Below are 17,810 nucleotides of genomic sequence, written 5' to 3'. Positions count from 1 at the left end.
GCAAATGTTATTACACTAATGGAATCAATGAGTTCTCTAAGACTATTCTCGATCTGCCTATTTTCTTTCTTCTCTTTTGTTCAGCTTACTTTCTATTACTGTCTTCCAAGTCGTTTTTATTTCCTCTGTTTTATCTAGCCTCCTCTATGTTCCATCAAGTGTATTTTAAATTTCATTTATTGTGTTGTTCATCTGATTCTTTTGTATCTTTGTGTTAAGGGTCTCACTGATGTCCTCCACTCTTGTCTCAGGTCCAGTGTGTAGCTTTATGATCATTACTTAAAATTTTCTATCAGGCATACCACTTATATCTATTTTGCTTTGATTTCTTGCTGTGGTTTGGTCCTGTTCTTTCATTTAAGAGCTATTTCCCTGTCTCCTTGTTTTGTCGGACTTCCTGTGTCTATTTCTTTGTTAGGAAAGTCAGCTACTTCTCTTGCTCTTAACTATAAAAGCCTTATGTAGAAGAGATCTTTTCGTGCAGTGTTCCTTGTTCTCCAGGGCCTGGTGCTTCAGGGAATGTCTCTTATGGGTGTTGTGTGTGCTCTGCTGTTGAGTCTTGCCCTCTCTTTTCTTCAGTCCGGTTGTCTGCAGAGGCTGTGTTTGCCTATTGTGGGCAGCGTTTAACAAGGTGTGTGGTGGTTTGCTAGTGAAATGAGACCTGCTCACGCCAGAATGGAGTTCCTGCACAATGTGCCAGTCAGATGTGTTGTTGGCAGGGTTTCCACGGGTCTTCTCAGGGAGGGGGCCCACCGTGACTGGACTAAGGTGATCATGACTGGGAAGGGTGGATCCGCACAAGTGTGGGGTGGGGCTTGGTGTAAGCAAGTTAGGTAACAAATGTTAGTGCTGCAATGATTCCTGCAGGTATCCGTTGTTTATGTGGTGGGCAGGGGAGGGAAATGGCACCCGCTGGCTCCCTTGTTCCTAGAGGGGTCTCCCTGTGATCCCTCTCTCCAGGCCATGCTCTGAGATGAACAAATCACTCTCCTTCCCATCTACTGCTGGTGTTTTCAAACTGCTGGTTCTGTGCTGTATCTGTCCAAGACAAATCTTTAGGGGTGGGAACTCTGCTTCTTAATGCCCTCCAGGCTCTCCTGGAGCTGAGCCCATTGATTTAAAAATTCCTGCCTCTTAAGTCCCAGTGGTTGTAAGAACTCAAGAAATTGGCCTCCTCTCACTTTCAAAGGCAAATATTATGGGGATTCGTCCTCCCCATTTATGGGCTCCCCAGTGTGAAAGTGTTTTCTGTCCTTCGTACCACTGTTTCCCTTCCCGCTGCGGATGGCCCTAGTCCGCTTTGCTCCCGGACCATGTCTTTGTCCTTTCTACCTTCTTTGATGTGGCCTCTTGTCTACCATTTATTTAGTTGTGGAGTTTATCCTGCCAGTCTTCGCATCATCTTTTGGGTTTATACTGATGTGAGTGTTACCTACTTGTATCCATGGGGCAAAGGGAGCTTAACATCCTCCTACTCAGCCATCTTCCCAGCTGCCCCTCTGCCCCACTGATCTTTATGCCTATCAGTATCCTACTGTATTGCTTACTGTAGCTTTGTAGTAAGTTTTGAAATCAGGAAGTGTTTTTCAGAATTGTTTTGGCTATTTTGGAAATCCTTTGTATTTCCCTAGAAATTTTAGGATCAGCTTGAAAATATTTCAAAAAAAGCCTACTGGGATTTTAAGAGGGATTGCATTGATCTATACCAATGTGGGGAGGACTGCCATCTTTTTTTTTTTTTTTTTTTTAAAGATTTTATTTATTTGACAGAGAGAGAGCGACAGTGAGAGAGGGAACACAAGCAGGGGGAGTGGGAGAGGAAGAAGCAGGCTTCCCGCGGAGCAGGGAGCCCGATGTGGGGCTTGATCCCAGGACCCTGAGATCATGACCTGAGCCGAAGGCAGACGCTTAACGACTGAGCCACCCAGGCACCCGAGGACTACCATCTTAATAACTGAAACTTCTAATTCATAAACGTGGAATATCTCTATGCCTTCTTTAATGTGTTTTATAGTATTCATTATGCAAGTTTTTTTTTTTTAAGATTTTTATTTGAGAGAGAGCATGAGCAGGGGAGAGGCAGAGGGAAAGAGAAAGGGAGAAGCAGACTCTCTGCTGAGCAGGGAGCCTGACGTGGGGCTTGATCCCAGGATCCTGGGATCAGGACCCAAGCCAAAGGCAGATGCTTAACCAACTGAGCCACCCAGGTGCCCCTCATTCTATAAGTTTTACACTCCATTTATTTTTAAGGATTTTTTTATTTTAGAGAGCAAGCACACAAGTGGGAAGGGCAGAGGGAGAAGGAGAGAATCTCAAGCAGACTGCTGAGCATGAGCTAACCCACAGCTCGATCTCAAGACACTGAGATCAGGACATAATCTGAAATCAAGAGTCAGACGCTTAACTGACTATGCCACCCAGGCGCCCCACAAGTCTTGTACTTCTTTTGTTAAATTTACTAAGTATTGAATTCTTTCTGGTGCTACTGTGAATGGAATTTTCTTCCTTTTTGGATTTTTCATTGCTAATATACAAAAACAGCTGATTTCTGTATATTGTAGCCTGTGACTTACTGAACTTGTAGATTCTTGTCCATTAAGCTCCTCACTCCACCAGGCTGCTTTCTGGACCCTTTCCATGGTTAGACTTCTAGCAGCTGTCATTTCCTCCAGTGTCCAAGAGTGTAGATCTGATTCTTACTTTGTTTCTTGGCCCTCCAGTAAGGCTTCCCAAATTGTCTGAGGGCCCCCCCCGCCCCTTAACTGCTCTGGAGGCCTTGTAACTTGCATGTTTGACAGACATTTTGAAAAAACTAAATTTTGAAAATAAACTACAGTTTCCTTTTTCTAGTTGAGTCCAGAAAATTCTGGAATATTCCTGTTTTGGACTTGTAAGATTAACTACACTGCTCAGGACCATTTTATAGCACAGTTTCTTTAAAAGAATAGTGACTACACTTCCAAAGGGCTTCATCTTAGATTGCATTTATTGAACTCTTCACTGTTTTTAGAATCTAGAGTTTAGATTGTGAGGCCAAAATGGGAATGTTCTCAAATGTTTGTCAACCAATAAGATCAATATTTATTAACGTTTCGACTTAGTATTTTTATTTACTTGAAAATTTAAATCTTATGTCTTACAGCTAGGGATGCAAGGACTTGGTTATCCTTGTTGGAAAAATGGTTCTCCTCTATCTAGGGGAAGTCACTGTACAGTTAGGGACTGGGAAGCAGGGGGCTGAAATCTAAGGAGGTCTTTCTTGGAACAAAGCTAGTTATCAGTTACCACCAGAACATTATTGTAGCTAGAATTCCAGAAATGATGAATAGACGATCATCTTCTATTTGGTCTTCATGGATTATACCTGTGAAGCAAAAAAGACAGTTTGGATAAAACACCTAAAATATTTTACTAGCTTTTGGGAACACTGTGTGTTGTTTTCCCAATATACATTGCATTTTTTCCTCATTATGTAGCAATAGTGATTGATGTGGAATAGACCCAACTCACATTCAGCTTGAGGGAAGGCTGTGATGGGTCTAGGTCAGTAAGAAAATCCTCTTCTCTCTCCCATCTTTTGTCAGGATGATTGGGTTAGTTTATAGCAATCCCATGGGCATGTGGTTTGGTGCCCTCAATTAGTGTGAAGTTCAAGACGCTTACCCAGACACTGGAATATACTACATACGAAGCTGGGAACTCCTGAAAAATTTTGCCACTCAGCTTCGAAGATGGACACCAACGACCCTTGGCTTCAGTAGTCATGCCATTATGCAGTCCTTTCACCTTGAATGTGGGGTGGACCTAGTGATTAATTTGTAACTTGTCATGGAAAAAGTGATGGGATGTCACTTCTTAGATTAGTTACAAAACTGTGGCTTCCATCTTACTCACTATGAGGGTAAGGCACATGACAAGTACGAGGTACACTATGTAGAGGTCCCTGGACGACAGCCAGTGAGACACTGAGGCCCTGAGTGCACCAGCCTCTGAGGAACTAAATCCTGCCAACAACCACAAGAGTGACCTTAGAAAGGGATCGCCCTCTAGTTGGGCCTTCAGATGACACTGTAGCCCTAACAGCTTCACTGCATACTCAGGAGAGACTGTGAGCCTGAGGCCCAAAGCTAAACTGTGTTCAGATTCCTGACTCATACAAAGTGTGAGATAAAAAGTCTTTGGAGTAATCTGTTAAGCAGCAAAAGTTAACTATCATTCTATCATAAGAAAAGCTGGAGGGTGCCTGCGGGGCTGAGATGGTTAAGCGTCTGCCTTTGGCTCAGGTCATGATCCCGGAGTCTTGGGATCGAGTCCCGCATCGGGCTCCCTGCTCAGCGGAGAGCCTGCTTCTCCCTCTGCCACTCATGAATAAATAAATAAAATCTTAAAAAAAAAAACTGGATTTTATTTGCAACTGAAAACACATTAATACAACCTTTTCAATATTAAATTACTATTAGCAAGTATATTAGACATTAGTCATTATATACAAGTGAACTTATGATTTACAAAAATCATGTAAAGAGAAATAAAACTCTACCTAGTCACAACTCTCCTCTCCTCATAGGGCAAATTATGTATGAGGGCTCAATTCATTCAGAATCGCTTATAATACTGAAGGTTTGGCCAAGGTTTACTTTTGATGATTTACGTTGTTTATGTGTGTAAGTAAAAAGTGATCACAGAGGAAACTGAAAACATCTATTGGTGTGAAAGTACTTTTGAGGACTTTCAATATCTGTTTATATACAAGTTTTAAATATGCTAATAAAAATGATTCTTACTTGGTACTGTTCACTAAAGCAGATCTGGAAGGACTTCTGGTTAAGATTTTTTTTTATCGATTTTCTGTATCTGAAGCTCAATAGAACAAAAAACTCCAACTTCACTGTATTCTTAGAAGGGCCTCTGAATTAATGCTTATACATGCCAATCTGAGCTCACTCCCTAAGGAAAAGCTTTTGTTTTACAAGGTTCTCGGGGGAAGCACAGTCATATGAAAAAGCCAGTGGGTATAAATTGGGAGGGGAAGACAGTGCTGACTTCTTACATTCAATTTTTGAGCATGTTCAATAAAGGGATGTTCTTTCTTCCCTGCCAAAATTCTTCTCTCAAATATCCTTCTCATATATTCAAAAATGTGCTTGAAGGGTTTTTTGGTTCTGTTTTTACAAAAAATGATATATATATCAAACATGTTTCTGCTAAGTAGACAGGACTGGAGGGAGAGTGAGAGGTGGATTTTCCTTTTCTAAATTACATATACACTTTTGTACTGTTCAATTTTTACAACAAGCTTGTATAATTTAAGAAATTGAAATTAAAAAAAAAAAAGTTCCCTGGGAGGGTCTCACTTGTAGTTTCAGCTGAATTTCTTCAATCATAATGTTAAATCAATACCTATCTGAGCACCTGAGAGAGCGAAGTGAGAAGTGGAGGAAAGGGAGAGAGGTATGCCGAAGGCAGGTTGAAGGAGGGGACACTCTGATAGTTGTGAAAGAGGCAAGAACCTGGGAGACGAGGGGAGGGCTGTGTGCCGGGGAACAGGGTCGGGATTCAACAGTGGGACTTACACATTTATCTAGTTATCTGCCCAGGAGATGACTAAAGTAGTGACTGGGTAGGGGATGGTTTCCTCAAAAAGGGAAGTAGGATGAGGATGTTCTCAGTGGATGGCTGCAGCAGTTAGGTTTCTTCCCAGGAAATAGCAATTTACTTCAACCAGTAAGGTGGGACATGAGGCATGGTCTAGGTTTGAGTGTGAAGCTGGTAGGAGAGAGTTTTCTCGAGTACCAGAAATAGAACTAACTCCAGTAACCTATAAGGAGGAAGAACAAAGATGGGGGGGGGGTACTAAGTAATAGGAGTGGATAGAAAGTGATAGGGTGGCTGAGAACTAAGGGATATCATGTTCTTCCTTAGCAAACTGAGGAGATCTTGAGGTCTATACTTGGTTTTTAAATTTTGAATATGAAAAAAGATTCCAAACAGGCAACAAATGAAAAAACAAAACACAATCTAACTCACCACTCCGTGGTTAACAGCTGGTTTTAAATATGATGGTTAAGCTTTCAAGGTCTTCATTCTTTAAATTTAATTCTTCAAGCAAAGTCTCTATAAACTGTGTAAACACCACATTTTCCTGAGAATGCTTCTGAATGCCAAGAATTGGGGTCAGTCTGAAAAGACCAAAAATATTAAATGCAATTCCATGAAATGAGGACTAAGGGGCTCCTGTCTTCTCCATAGCAGAGGGGATTTTTGTCATAGCAGAGAAATGAAGTCTTTCTGATTTAACAAAATTTTTCAGAGACAGAAGGCTTTACTAATAAAGGCAGAGAAGAAATCTCAGGAAAAGAATGAAAGATCAAACATACTGTTAAGAAACCTAAAAGCCTGAATCCATAACATGTTCTTCATTATGCCAGGAAAATGAAGTCTTTCCACTTAGGGAAAAGAAGCTGTGGAAAGAAGCTTAGAGGTGAGAACTGCTTTAAAACCATACTGAATGTTAGGCGCCTGGGTGGCTCAGTTGGTTAAGCGACTGCCTTCGGCTCAGGTCATGATCCTGGAGTCCCTGGATCGAGTCCCGCATCAGGCTCCCTGCTCAGCGAGGAGCCTGCTTCTCCCTCTAACCCTCCCCCCTCTCATGTACTCTCTCTCTCTCTCATTCTCGCTCTCTCAAATAAATAAATCTTTAAAAAAAAAAAAACATACTGAATGTTTATATCACCTGAATAAAAAAAATAAATGATAAACAGGATTACCTTTTGGATGAAACCTTAATATTTTTATTTTTAAAACACTAAATAGATGAATTACATCTTATAAGGCACTTAACACAATCTTCTATGCACTCTGCTTCTTTCCCAAGTCACTTCCAATAAACTGATTGCATATAATATTCTCAAAAGTAATTTTCAATGAAATGTCATTATTCACTTTTTAAGTCATGCTTACTAATCAAAGATTAAGACCATTACTTTCCATAAATTAGATATGTAACTACATATAATAATTATGTATATATTATGTATAATCTCCAGAGAGCATGCTTCACAGAGCCTTTGTAAGGTATATTTCTGGAAAGCTTTTGGTGAGAAAATTCTTTTGTCCTTGAGTAGTCTTATACTTACCACAAAGGTCTCCCAGATGCTTTGTGAACACCGGTGCCACCAGGCACATCAAATATAAATAACCCTCTGACTTCAATCAATAAAGCTCAAGGAATCAGAGTGGAGCAACTCCACGGTAATGAGTGTGGAAGAGGAAATGTTACGTTCTCAGAGAGTTCTTGCTTGCTTAGCCATCTTACACAGAAAGCAGAAGTAAAAGGAAATCTTTGCCACATTGTCTAAAGACAGCCGGGACCTGGAGGAGGTGGTAAATTCTCTCTCTCTCAAGGTATCTTACCAAAAACTGGAGACTAGGTGACTCCAAAAGTCCAGTGAAATCCACAGAGTTCTAACATGGGAAAACCACTATAGTGTATTCCTTCCCCACCTCTCCTGTATTTCTCTACAGCTGGAGAATGCACTACCAGGTTTTGACATTTTAATGAGCTTTATCTGCAGGTATTCCCCAAAGGTCGTTAGGAAACAGGGTAACACAAGCTTTCCAAGGCCAAGCCCACGCTGGGCACTTGGGCAAACTTAGGCATTTGTGGCCAGCTTTTCCTGAGTCCTCTTCCTGCCATGAAGGTGGAACCCAGAAGTCAACTCTGGCTTTTCCCACACGAATAAAGTTGCTCTTTCCCCACAATACAACCAAAGTTACTGGGGGTTGGATAACTTCAGCTAAAATAAAACCAAGAAGTCAGGAGGCAGATCAGATCCTTCAACTCCATACAAAGGTAGCTTTTGTGTATATTTAAAAATGGTATACATGGCACATCCAAAACAATTTCTGACTTTCAAAGAGACTAGTATTGGATTCATATATGAAAACAAGGTCTCAATTACTTCTCAAAGTGCCATTAGTATGTTTTAAAATTTAACCCTCAAAGTAGAAGTAAATGGTGATAGCTAGATTTCTCAACCTATGTGCCCATATGAGAGCAGAAAATGGGAAGATTAGGAAGCAGCTTTTAAGAATCATTCTATCAAGTGCCAGAGTTATAAAATATTTTAGGAACAGTGATACTTCTCTAGCAAACTTCTAAGACTAAAATTATAATAACTTCATTATGTGTTCATAGACACCTAAAAGTTTTGTTTACAAAGGAGGGAAGACAATGATGCAGAAAGACCCTCAGCTCACCTCCTCCACACAGTGAATCTACGCCTACACGTTGAGCAATTCCCCCTGAAGAACTAGGGCTGACTGAACAGGGATAGAGGGACCACACAGAGAAAGACAGGAGAGAGAGCGACACAGTAACAACAGTAATCCAACCCCCTCCCCCGCCATGCCCCCATCTTGCCAACTGCAGTGGGGAAGGTAGTATCCAGAGACCAGAAGTACAGCTCAGCCCTGTGGCAGAGATAAAAAAGACGCACTTTTAAGAGCATCTAGAATATGAAGGAACCAGCTCTAGAGCATCTGAAAAACGGCAGGGAGCTGCTAGAACACTCTCCCTGGGTCCCAGGTACTGGCCAGCACCATTGTTCATATTCCCTGTCCACCCTGATAGCATAGATGGGAGCTGGCCTGCTGGATCAGTGAGCCTCAGTCCCTTAGGACCCCACTAGCCCCAGCTGCCCTACTGCACAGGAAAAAAAAGGCTGTAGATTAAAAGAACTGGAAGATAATGGAATGAGTTCTAAGGGCATCTGCCAAAAGGCCAGGGAGCTGCTGGAACACACTAGTATCAAAGGTGCTGGTGAGTGCCATGGCTCATGTTCCTCTCCCACTTCATAGCACCGACAAAAGCAAGGTCTGGGCACCCTAGCCCCCTGCCACAGTGAGCCCGGGCCCCTAGCCCACCAAACCCCACCAAACCCAGCTGCCCCTACAGGTGGCCCTCCAACCCTCGCCCGCTAGAGCTCTAGCTGTCTCCCTAAGGTAGCTCCAGTGAAGTGCACACTGAACCACCCCCGGACAGCACCCACTATAGCTCCAGCTGTCTTGCCAAGGCAACACAGGCACAATCATTGTGCGACATCGCTTCAGCTCTAGACGACTCACGAGGGCACCTACTGCACCGAGTGGCCCAGGACCTCCCAGCCCATACCTGCTTCAGCAGCATCTGTCCCGCCAGGGCGCCCCAAGTGCAGAGAGCCCTGAGACCTCCTGGCGTGCCTCGGGACCCCCGGGCCCACACCTGCTTCAGCTCCTGTGTCCCATCAAGGAGCACTCTACATGGAGCACCCTGTGACTCCTAGCCCAAGGCCACTTTGGTTCCAGCTGTCCTGGCGTGGCGCCCCCCTGAGCGGAGTACCCAAGGACCACCTGGTTATGCTTCAGCTCCTGCCACCTTGCCAGGACACCCCATATTGCAGAACACTGTGGGACCCACTCCCACCCCCTGCTGCCCGCTTTGGCTCCAGCCATCCCACCAGGGTGCTATATGCCTGGGACACCCCAGGACTCCCAGCCTACACCTGTTACAGCTTCAGCCAGCCAGCTAAAGTCACAGGCATAGTCTACACCGGAGATATTCCTACACAAGGCCATTACCTCATGTCTAAGAGAAATAGCTGTTCTGCCTAATTCATAGAAACAGAAAAACAAAATGAGGGGATAGAGGAATATGCTTCAAAAGAACAAAGCAAAATTTCAGAAAAAGAAAAACAGAGCCAAGCAATCTACATGATAAAGAATTCAAAGTAATAGTCATAAAGATGCTCACTGGACTTGAGTGGATAAACTCTGAACTTCAACAAAGATAAAAAGGATAAAGAACCAACCAGTTGAAGAATAAAGTAACTGAAATGAAAAATATACTAAAGGGAATTAACAGTAGATGAGAGGATACAGAAGAAAGGATCAGCAATGTAGAAAACAGGGTAATGAAAAGCACCCAAGCTGAACAGCAAAATCCTAAAAGGATTTTAAAAAATGAGAATAGGTTAAGAGATCCTTAGGACAATATCAAGTGTACTAACATTCACTTGATAGAGGTCCCAGAAAAAGGGGAGAGAGAGAGAAAGAGAGAGAGAAAGGGGCAGAAAATTTTGAAGAAATAATAGCTAAAAACTTCCTTAACTTGGGGAAGGAGACAGACATCTAGGTCCAGGAGGCACAGAAAGTCCCTAACAAGATGAACCCAAGGATGTCTACACAGCCAGATGATAATTAAAATGTCAGAGTAAAGATAAAGAATCTTAAAAGTAGCAACCAACAGAAAAACAACTGGTTACGTGTAAGGAAAACCCCATGAAGCTATGAGCTGATTTTTCAGTAGAACTTTTGCAAGCCAGAAGGTAGGATATAATCAAAGTGCTGAAAGGAAAAACCTACAACCAAGAATATTCCAACTAGCAAGGGTATTCAGAATAGAAGGAGAGATAGAGTCTCCCAGACAAAAATTAAAGGAGTTCATCACCACTAAACCAGCCTTACAAGAAATGTTAAAAGGACTTCTTTAAGCAAAAAAAGAGAAGTCATAATTAGAAAATTATGAAAAGAAAAAACGTCATAAGTTAATAGGTCAATCACTAAAAAAGCTAGTATGAATATTAAAAGACAATAGTAGTAAAATCACCATTTTTCTAAAAACAACATATAGATGGCCAATAGACATATGAAAAGATGCTCAACATCACTCATCAGGGAAATGCAAACAACCACAATGAGATATCATCTCACACTTGTCAGATGGCTAAAATAAAAAACTCAAAAAACAAGTACTGGTGAGGATGTGAAGAAAAAGGAACCCTCATGCACTGTTAGTGGGAATGCAAACTGGTGCAGCCACTGTGGAAAACAGTATGGAGGTTCCTCAAAAAGTTAAAAATAGAACTATCCTACAATCCAGTAATTGCACTACTGGATATTTACCCAAAGATTACAAAAATACTAATTTGAAGGGATACATGCATCCCTATGTTTATTGCAGTATTTACAATAGCCAAGATATGGAAGCAACCCAAGTGTCCATCTATAGATGAATGGATAAAGAAAATGTGGTACACACACACAGTAAAATATTATTCAGCCCTAAGAATGAAATCTTGCCATTTACATCAGCATGGATGGATCTAGATAGTTTAAAGCCAAGCAAAATAAACCAGTCAGAGAAAGACAAATACCGTATGATTACACTCATATGTAGTATTTAATAAAGAAAACAAATGAACAAAGGGGGGGAAAAAAAGACAACCCAAAAAAACCCAGAATCTTAACTATAGAGAACAAAGAGAGGGTTACCAGAGGGGACATGGGTGAAATAGGTGAGGGGGGTTAAGAGTACACTTACTGTGATGAGCAGTGAGTAATATATGGAATTGTTGAATTGCTATTATTATATGCCTGAAACTAATATAACAATGTATATTAACTACACTGAATTATAATTTTTAAAAAAGTAGTAAAATCAATTATATCTAAAAAATTATAGGACTCAGAAAATAAAAGGATGTAAAATATAGCATACACATAAAACATGAATAGGAAAAATGTAGTGCTTTCAGAATGAGTTTGAACTTAAGCAACCATCAAGTTAATATAGACTGTAATACAATTAGGATGTTATATATGAACCTCATGATAACCACAAACCAAAATCCTTTAACAGATACACAAAAAAATTAAGGGAATCCAAGCCTAAAACTAAAGAAAGCCATCAATCACAAGGGAAGAGAGCAAAAGAAGAAATGGACAGAGAAGAACTATAAAAACCACCAGAAAACAATTAACAAAATGGCAATAAGTCCATACCTATCAATGGTTACTTTAAATGTATATGTTCTAATGCTCCAATCAAAAGACATAGGGTGACTGACTGGGTTAAAAAAAAAAAAACCCATCTATTATGCTGCATACAGGAGACTCACCTCTGATTGAAAGACACAAACAGACTGGAAGTAAAGGGATGGAAAAACATATGACCATGCAAATGAAAGTGCAAAAAAAAAAAAGCCGAGGTAACAATACTTATACAAAAGAGAGTTTAAGACAAAGACTGTAATAGAAGACCAAGAAGGACATTACATAGTGATAAAGGGATCAATCCAACAAGAGGATATAACAATTGTAAATATCTATGCACCCAACACAGGAACACCTAAATAAATAAAGCAAATATTAACAGACATAAAGGGAGAAAATAACAGTAATACAACAATAGTAGAGGACTTTAACATCACACTTACATCAATGGATAGATCATCCAGACAAAAGATCAATAAGGAAACAGTGGCTTGGAATGATACATTAGATCAGATGGACTTAAGAGATATACCCAGAACATTTCATTCCAAAGCAGCAGAATACACATTCTTTCCAAGTGCACATAGAACATTCTCCAGATCACATGTTAAGCCATAAAATCTCAATAAGTTTAATTAAAGAGTGAAATTATATCAAGCAGCTTTTCCAACCACAATCATATGAAACCAGGACTCAAATACAAAAAAAAAAGTCTGGGAAGAACATAAACATATGGAGGCTAAACAACAGGTTCCTAAACAAGTAGGGTCAACCAAGAAATCAAAGAGGAATTAAAAAATACATGGAGATAAATGGAAATGAAAATACAATGGCCCAAAATCTCTGGGATGCAACAAAAGCAGTTCTAAGAGGGAAGTTTACAGTGATACAGGTCTACCAAGACCCAAGAAGAATCTCAGGTAAACAATCAAACCTTATACCTAAAAGCACTAGAAAAAGAAGACTAAACAAGGCCCAAAATTAGTAGAAGGAAGGAAACAATAAAGATCAGAGCAGGATTAAATGAAATGGAGACTAAAAAAAAAAAAAAAAAAAAGGAAAAAAAAATCAATGGAAACTAAGACTGCATCTTTGAAAAGATAAGTAATATTGATAATCCTCTAGCCAGATTCATCAAAAGAAAAAAAGAGGACTCAAATAAGTAAAATTAGAAATGAATGAGAAGTAAAAGCAGACAACACAGAAATACAAAGGATTGTAAGAAGCTACTATGAAAAATTATATGCCAATAAATTAGACAACTTAGAAGAAATGGATAAATTTCTAGAAATATACAATCTTCCAAAAAAGTGAATCAGGAAGAAATACAAAATGTGAACATACTAATTATTAGTAACAAAACTAAATGGGGTAATCAGAAATCTCTCAATAACAAAAGTCCAAGACTAGATAAGCTTCACAGGTGAATTCTACAAACATTTAAATAAGAGTTAATAAGTACTCTTTCCAGGGGCGCCTGGGTGGCTCAGTTGGTTAAGCGACTGCCTTCGGCTCAGGTCATGATCCTGGAGTCCCGGGATCAAGCCCTGCATCGGGCGTCCTGCTCTGTGGGGAGTCTGCTTCTCCACCCTCTCGCTCCCCCTGCTTGTGCTCTCTCTGTGTCAAACCAATCAATCAATCTTTAAAAATACAGAGAACAAACTGATGGTTGCCAGAGAGGAGAGGGGTGAGGGGAAGTGGGATACAGGAGGTAAGTCACAGGAATAAAAGGTACAACATAGCGAATATAGTCCATGGTATTATAATAGCGTAGTGTGGTAACAAATGGTAGCTACAACTGTGGTGAGGATAGCATAATGTATAGAGCTGTTGAATCACTATGTTGTACAACTGAAACTAAGTTAACATTGTATGTCAACTAAACTTCAATAAAAACAAATACAAAGAAAAGATTTATATGATCTAAGAAAACAGACTCAATCCTTTTTTGTTTTGTTTTTAAAGATTTTATTTATTTATTTGACAGAGAGAGACACAGCGAGAGAGGGAACACAAGCAGGGGGAGTGGGAGAGGGAGAAGCAGGCTTCCCGCTGAGCAGGGAGCCTGATGCGGGGCTCGATCCCAGGACCCGGGATCATGACCTGAGCCGAAGGCAGATGCTTAATGACTGAGCCACCCAGGCACCCCTCAATCCTTTCTTAATGTAATAATTTGGTCCCTTTACACAGCCTGCAAATAACTAACTCCATGATCTTGAAGGAGGGGGGATTCTACACCTCTGTGTACAGCATGTTGCAATGGATAACAAACTTTAAATTGTAGCCATTGTTCCTCCTACATAAACTAAATGTCTCTTGCAGAATTTTATTTTCTCCTTCATGGAACTTTTTGTGGGGCAGCTCTTATAAGTTATTTCTTCATATTCTTGAAAATAGTTCTCAATTAATTTCAAGTCCTTTTAATCTTTCCTCATAAATGCCATCTGACTCCTCCTTATTCAGATTAGTATTCTTCCCTAAACCCCCTTCTAGGTTCTCCTTTTAACTACTGCCCCAGAATATACACATTGTCCAAATTCATTACTTCAAAACAACAACAACATACTTCCCACCTCACAGAAAGATACCACAAAATAAAATCTTTCATGTCTGTTATTTTTGATGTACTATCTCAGGATCTTATCAAACACCCCCTCCCCCCTTTTTTTGTTTAACTGACTCCCCAGGCTCCTCCTTTCCTCTTAACTCCTTATCTGTGCACTATTAATCATGATATGCTAATCACTTATCTCTTTAATTTTTTCATTAAGGAACTCCCATCCTATTACATACTGAAAGGGACTCAAGCCTGTATTCTGTTCCTGAAGCTTATAATAGTGAATATTAAAGAAAGCCACAATAAACAATAAATAAAGCCCCCAAAACTACATCTACTTAAATAACAGTAATATACTCCAGTTGGTATTTATGTGTTTTAGGTAGGAAATACCTTTAAAATAAGTAACAGAAAATGTGATTGGCCGTGAGTAAAAACAAAAGATTTTTTATGTTTCAGTTATTTCTTTCAAGTGCTTTTAAGTAAGAATAAAAGCCTCTAGAGGTGACACTAAAAGTATGGCTTACCACAAAGAGTCTGTGTGCTGGAGAATATAATTAGAAAAAAACGACATAATACCTTGCAACGTATAAATCACAAACAAGAAAGGAAACTTCTTCTTAAAAGTCCACCGATTCAGATCTCTCTTTTGAAAAGGCAGGCAGCCTTATGTAACTAGTTCCTTACCATATGGTAAATGGTATGACAACAAAAGCAAAAAAGTCAAGTGTCATGCCGCATCTTATTGGTAAGACCATTATTTAGCTGACCGCTCCACATACGCTACAGCTCAAAAGGAGAGAATGTAAGTCAGGTTAGGACCAGCACCTTCCATTTGTTATCACTGAGCTATCAAACATCTGGTTAACAGGAATTATGCACAGCAGTGAGAGGACTTTCAAAGTCTGACAACTGAAACGAGAGAGATTTCTAATTAAAAAGTGGCATTTAAAAAAAACCCATATTATGTCCAAAGATTTAGAGCTGCACAAACGTTTGTGTCTGAGAAGTCACCTATAATTGGGTGAGTGCCTGGTTTGTGTCCTATCAACTGTGAAAGCTATATAAAGAGTTAAAGCTGTGATTTAGTGAGCAAGAAGAGCTAAACAATCGAGGGAACTCTGTCATCCATGTCCTGTAGTGTGATCAAAGTCAGTCATGAACCTGGATTTTTACAAGGCCTTCCCCATTGTGGTCCCTACTGCCTTGCTCATTGCACTCATTCCTCCTGGAGAATACATAATGCAGCTCCTGGACACTGGAAATCACAGCACAGTCCAGATTACCCTTCCCTGAATCATCTGGGTAATCTGTGTAAAGATCATGTAGGCACTTGCCTGAAATGATATAGCACAGACATCCTTCAACCTTGCCCTCAAAACTAGAAGAAAAGCAACAACTTCTAGAGTTTCCTGAGTCTTTATTGTTGATTTCCAAGCTCACAGAATCAAAAACAGCAGACTATTGTAAAATGACACTGAACGACACTCCTCAAAGTCAACACAGCCTCAAGAGAAGAGCGAGCTGTGAGAACGTCTATGTGAATAAATGTCATCAGAAAGCATGCTTCTCTTTGGTTTGGGGTTGGAGGAAGGGACAGGAAGTGAAAAGCCACATACTTTTCTGTACCTATCAGATTTGAGAAATGACTGGGTTCACACAGAGTTCTGTTGCAGTAGGGAAACCTGTTCTGCTGATTACCGTGCATAAAGGTGATGAACATGCAAGGCTGCTAAAAGATAATGCTGGGCTTTAAAGAAATTTTTAAACACTCACTCTCTGATCCTTCAGAAGTTAGTGCTGGGAAGAAGGTAAGCAGCATGCACAGGCACTAGGCTTGTCACTTTACCAGTTAGAACAGAACAGATACTACAATACCTGACACTTGGGGGGCTTCGAATAAACAAAAAACAAAAGTCTTCTAGGACAGCTGAGGCATCTTTACCAATAATGGCCAGGGGAAGTGCAGACTCGAAAAGCGGAGGTTTAGCTGCATAGTCTTATTTTATAAGGCTATTCCACCACTTTGTTTCCTCAAGTGGGATTTAGTCTCAACCTATCCAGCAAGTGTCCTTTTGACAGGTGACTGTATCTCAGGCTTTGGACTGGGTAAGGGATTTATCCAGGGTCACAAAGGCTAAGAACAGTGCTAAAAACGGACACCTTTATCACAAAGGCATCTTGCTTACCAATCAAGTCTTGTTACTCCTTTCTTCCTGTGGTAACAATTGTTACTTCACCCATACTTTATCTTCTAAAAAATGAGTTGGGATTTTCCCTTCTTCTCTGTAAGAACAAATGCTAAATGATAAAGGATTAAACCAGAACACCTCTGTCTGTACATACACACACTCAAAACTGAAACAAAAGAAAGCTGTGACCAGTTTGTAAGACGTTGGGTCAAAATGTCATCTATTTTCAGAAATTTGAGGGCTCACACAAACCTAACACATTTTGCAAAATGTATCTCTCAGATTTAAAAAAAATTTACTAATATAAACTTTGAAAAGGAATTTTATCTGTCTACTTCAGGGCTCCTTAGCATGTTAGTAATTAGGATTTCATGTTTAACGTAACTCTTTTTTCACCTTGCTTGTTTCTTACTGGGGAGAATGAAGAATATTCAACTCTGTCAGTGATTCTCTAAAAACATTTGTGTCATCTGTGGCCCCTGGCTTCCTCCCTGAAGTGACAAAACACACCTGGGCACAGGGAAAGAACCAAAAAAGCCACCCTGAGGAACAGCTTTTCTTTTTCCATCCATCAACATGGACTGGCTCATGTGCAGAGATAACCACCTTGTGGCACTTTCCTAAACTGCTGTTGATGTTGTTTTTATGTAGAGAGTAAACATGGTTTTACAACTGACAAGGAATCAGATACTTTAATAGGGGTGGTGGGTGGCTTTCTAAATGGGAGTAAATGAATTTGTTTCCCTTGAAGAAATGCCAGTTCTTTTTCCCAGTTGTTCCCTTTGTGGCAGGATCTCAACCACTGAGTCAAATATATGAAGCTTCAGTGATTTCCAAGTTTATCAAAAGATTTTTTTTTTCCCCTTTATGAGACTTAGTTGGTCTTTAACCTTTCTGTGAAGTTGCAGCAAGTGTGAACTCCAAGGTGAGGCTTTGTGACTGATGTGACTTTCTTAAGGTCACACAGTCAGTAAGAGATGAGCAAATAACCCAGAAATACTCCCACTAGTCCACACTTTTAACCACTATACCACACAAGCTCACATATCTGATTAATTTTGAGAACTGAGTACACCTTATGATTTCAAAGGCCCACTTGTATATGTTCTTCAGATAATTTCTGAAATCTATCATTACAAAATAAAATGTGCTAATGAAAACTGACAAGTCTATTGTTTCTAATTCATCTTTTCCGACAGCCAAAAAGCACCTTCCAACACCATTAACTAAAGAAGACTTTAGAAGAAAGC

General features: G+C 40.1%; 1 protein-coding gene across 1 annotated transcript in view; it reads right to left on the bottom strand.

Annotated features, from left to right (window-relative positions):
• Positions 1 to 2,519: 2,519 nt before the first annotated feature.
• The window catches only part of RPAP2 (RNA polymerase II associated protein 2), a 76,229-nt gene continuing 60,938 nt past the window's right edge, over positions 2,520 to 17,810 (bottom strand). Inside the window, exons 12-13 of the mRNA XM_021689985.1 lie at positions 6,028 to 6,179; positions 2,520 to 3,364 (exon numbers count right to left, since the gene is read on the bottom strand). Of these exons, the coding sequence (XP_021545660.1) occupies positions 6,038 to 6,179 (142 nt within the window). The 3' untranslated portion in view covers positions 2,520 to 3,364; positions 6,028 to 6,037. The remainder of the gene's footprint in view (positions 3,365 to 6,027; positions 6,180 to 17,810) is intronic.

This window comes from Neomonachus schauinslandi, chromosome 4, assembly GCF_002201575.2.
Source record: "Neomonachus schauinslandi chromosome 4, ASM220157v2, whole genome shotgun sequence".
Classification (NCBI taxonomy): Eukaryota; Metazoa; Chordata; class Mammalia; order Carnivora; family Phocidae; genus Neomonachus; species Neomonachus schauinslandi.
The sequence above is the reverse complement of the archived record's forward strand: the minus strand, read 5'-3'. Positions and strand labels throughout refer to the sequence as shown.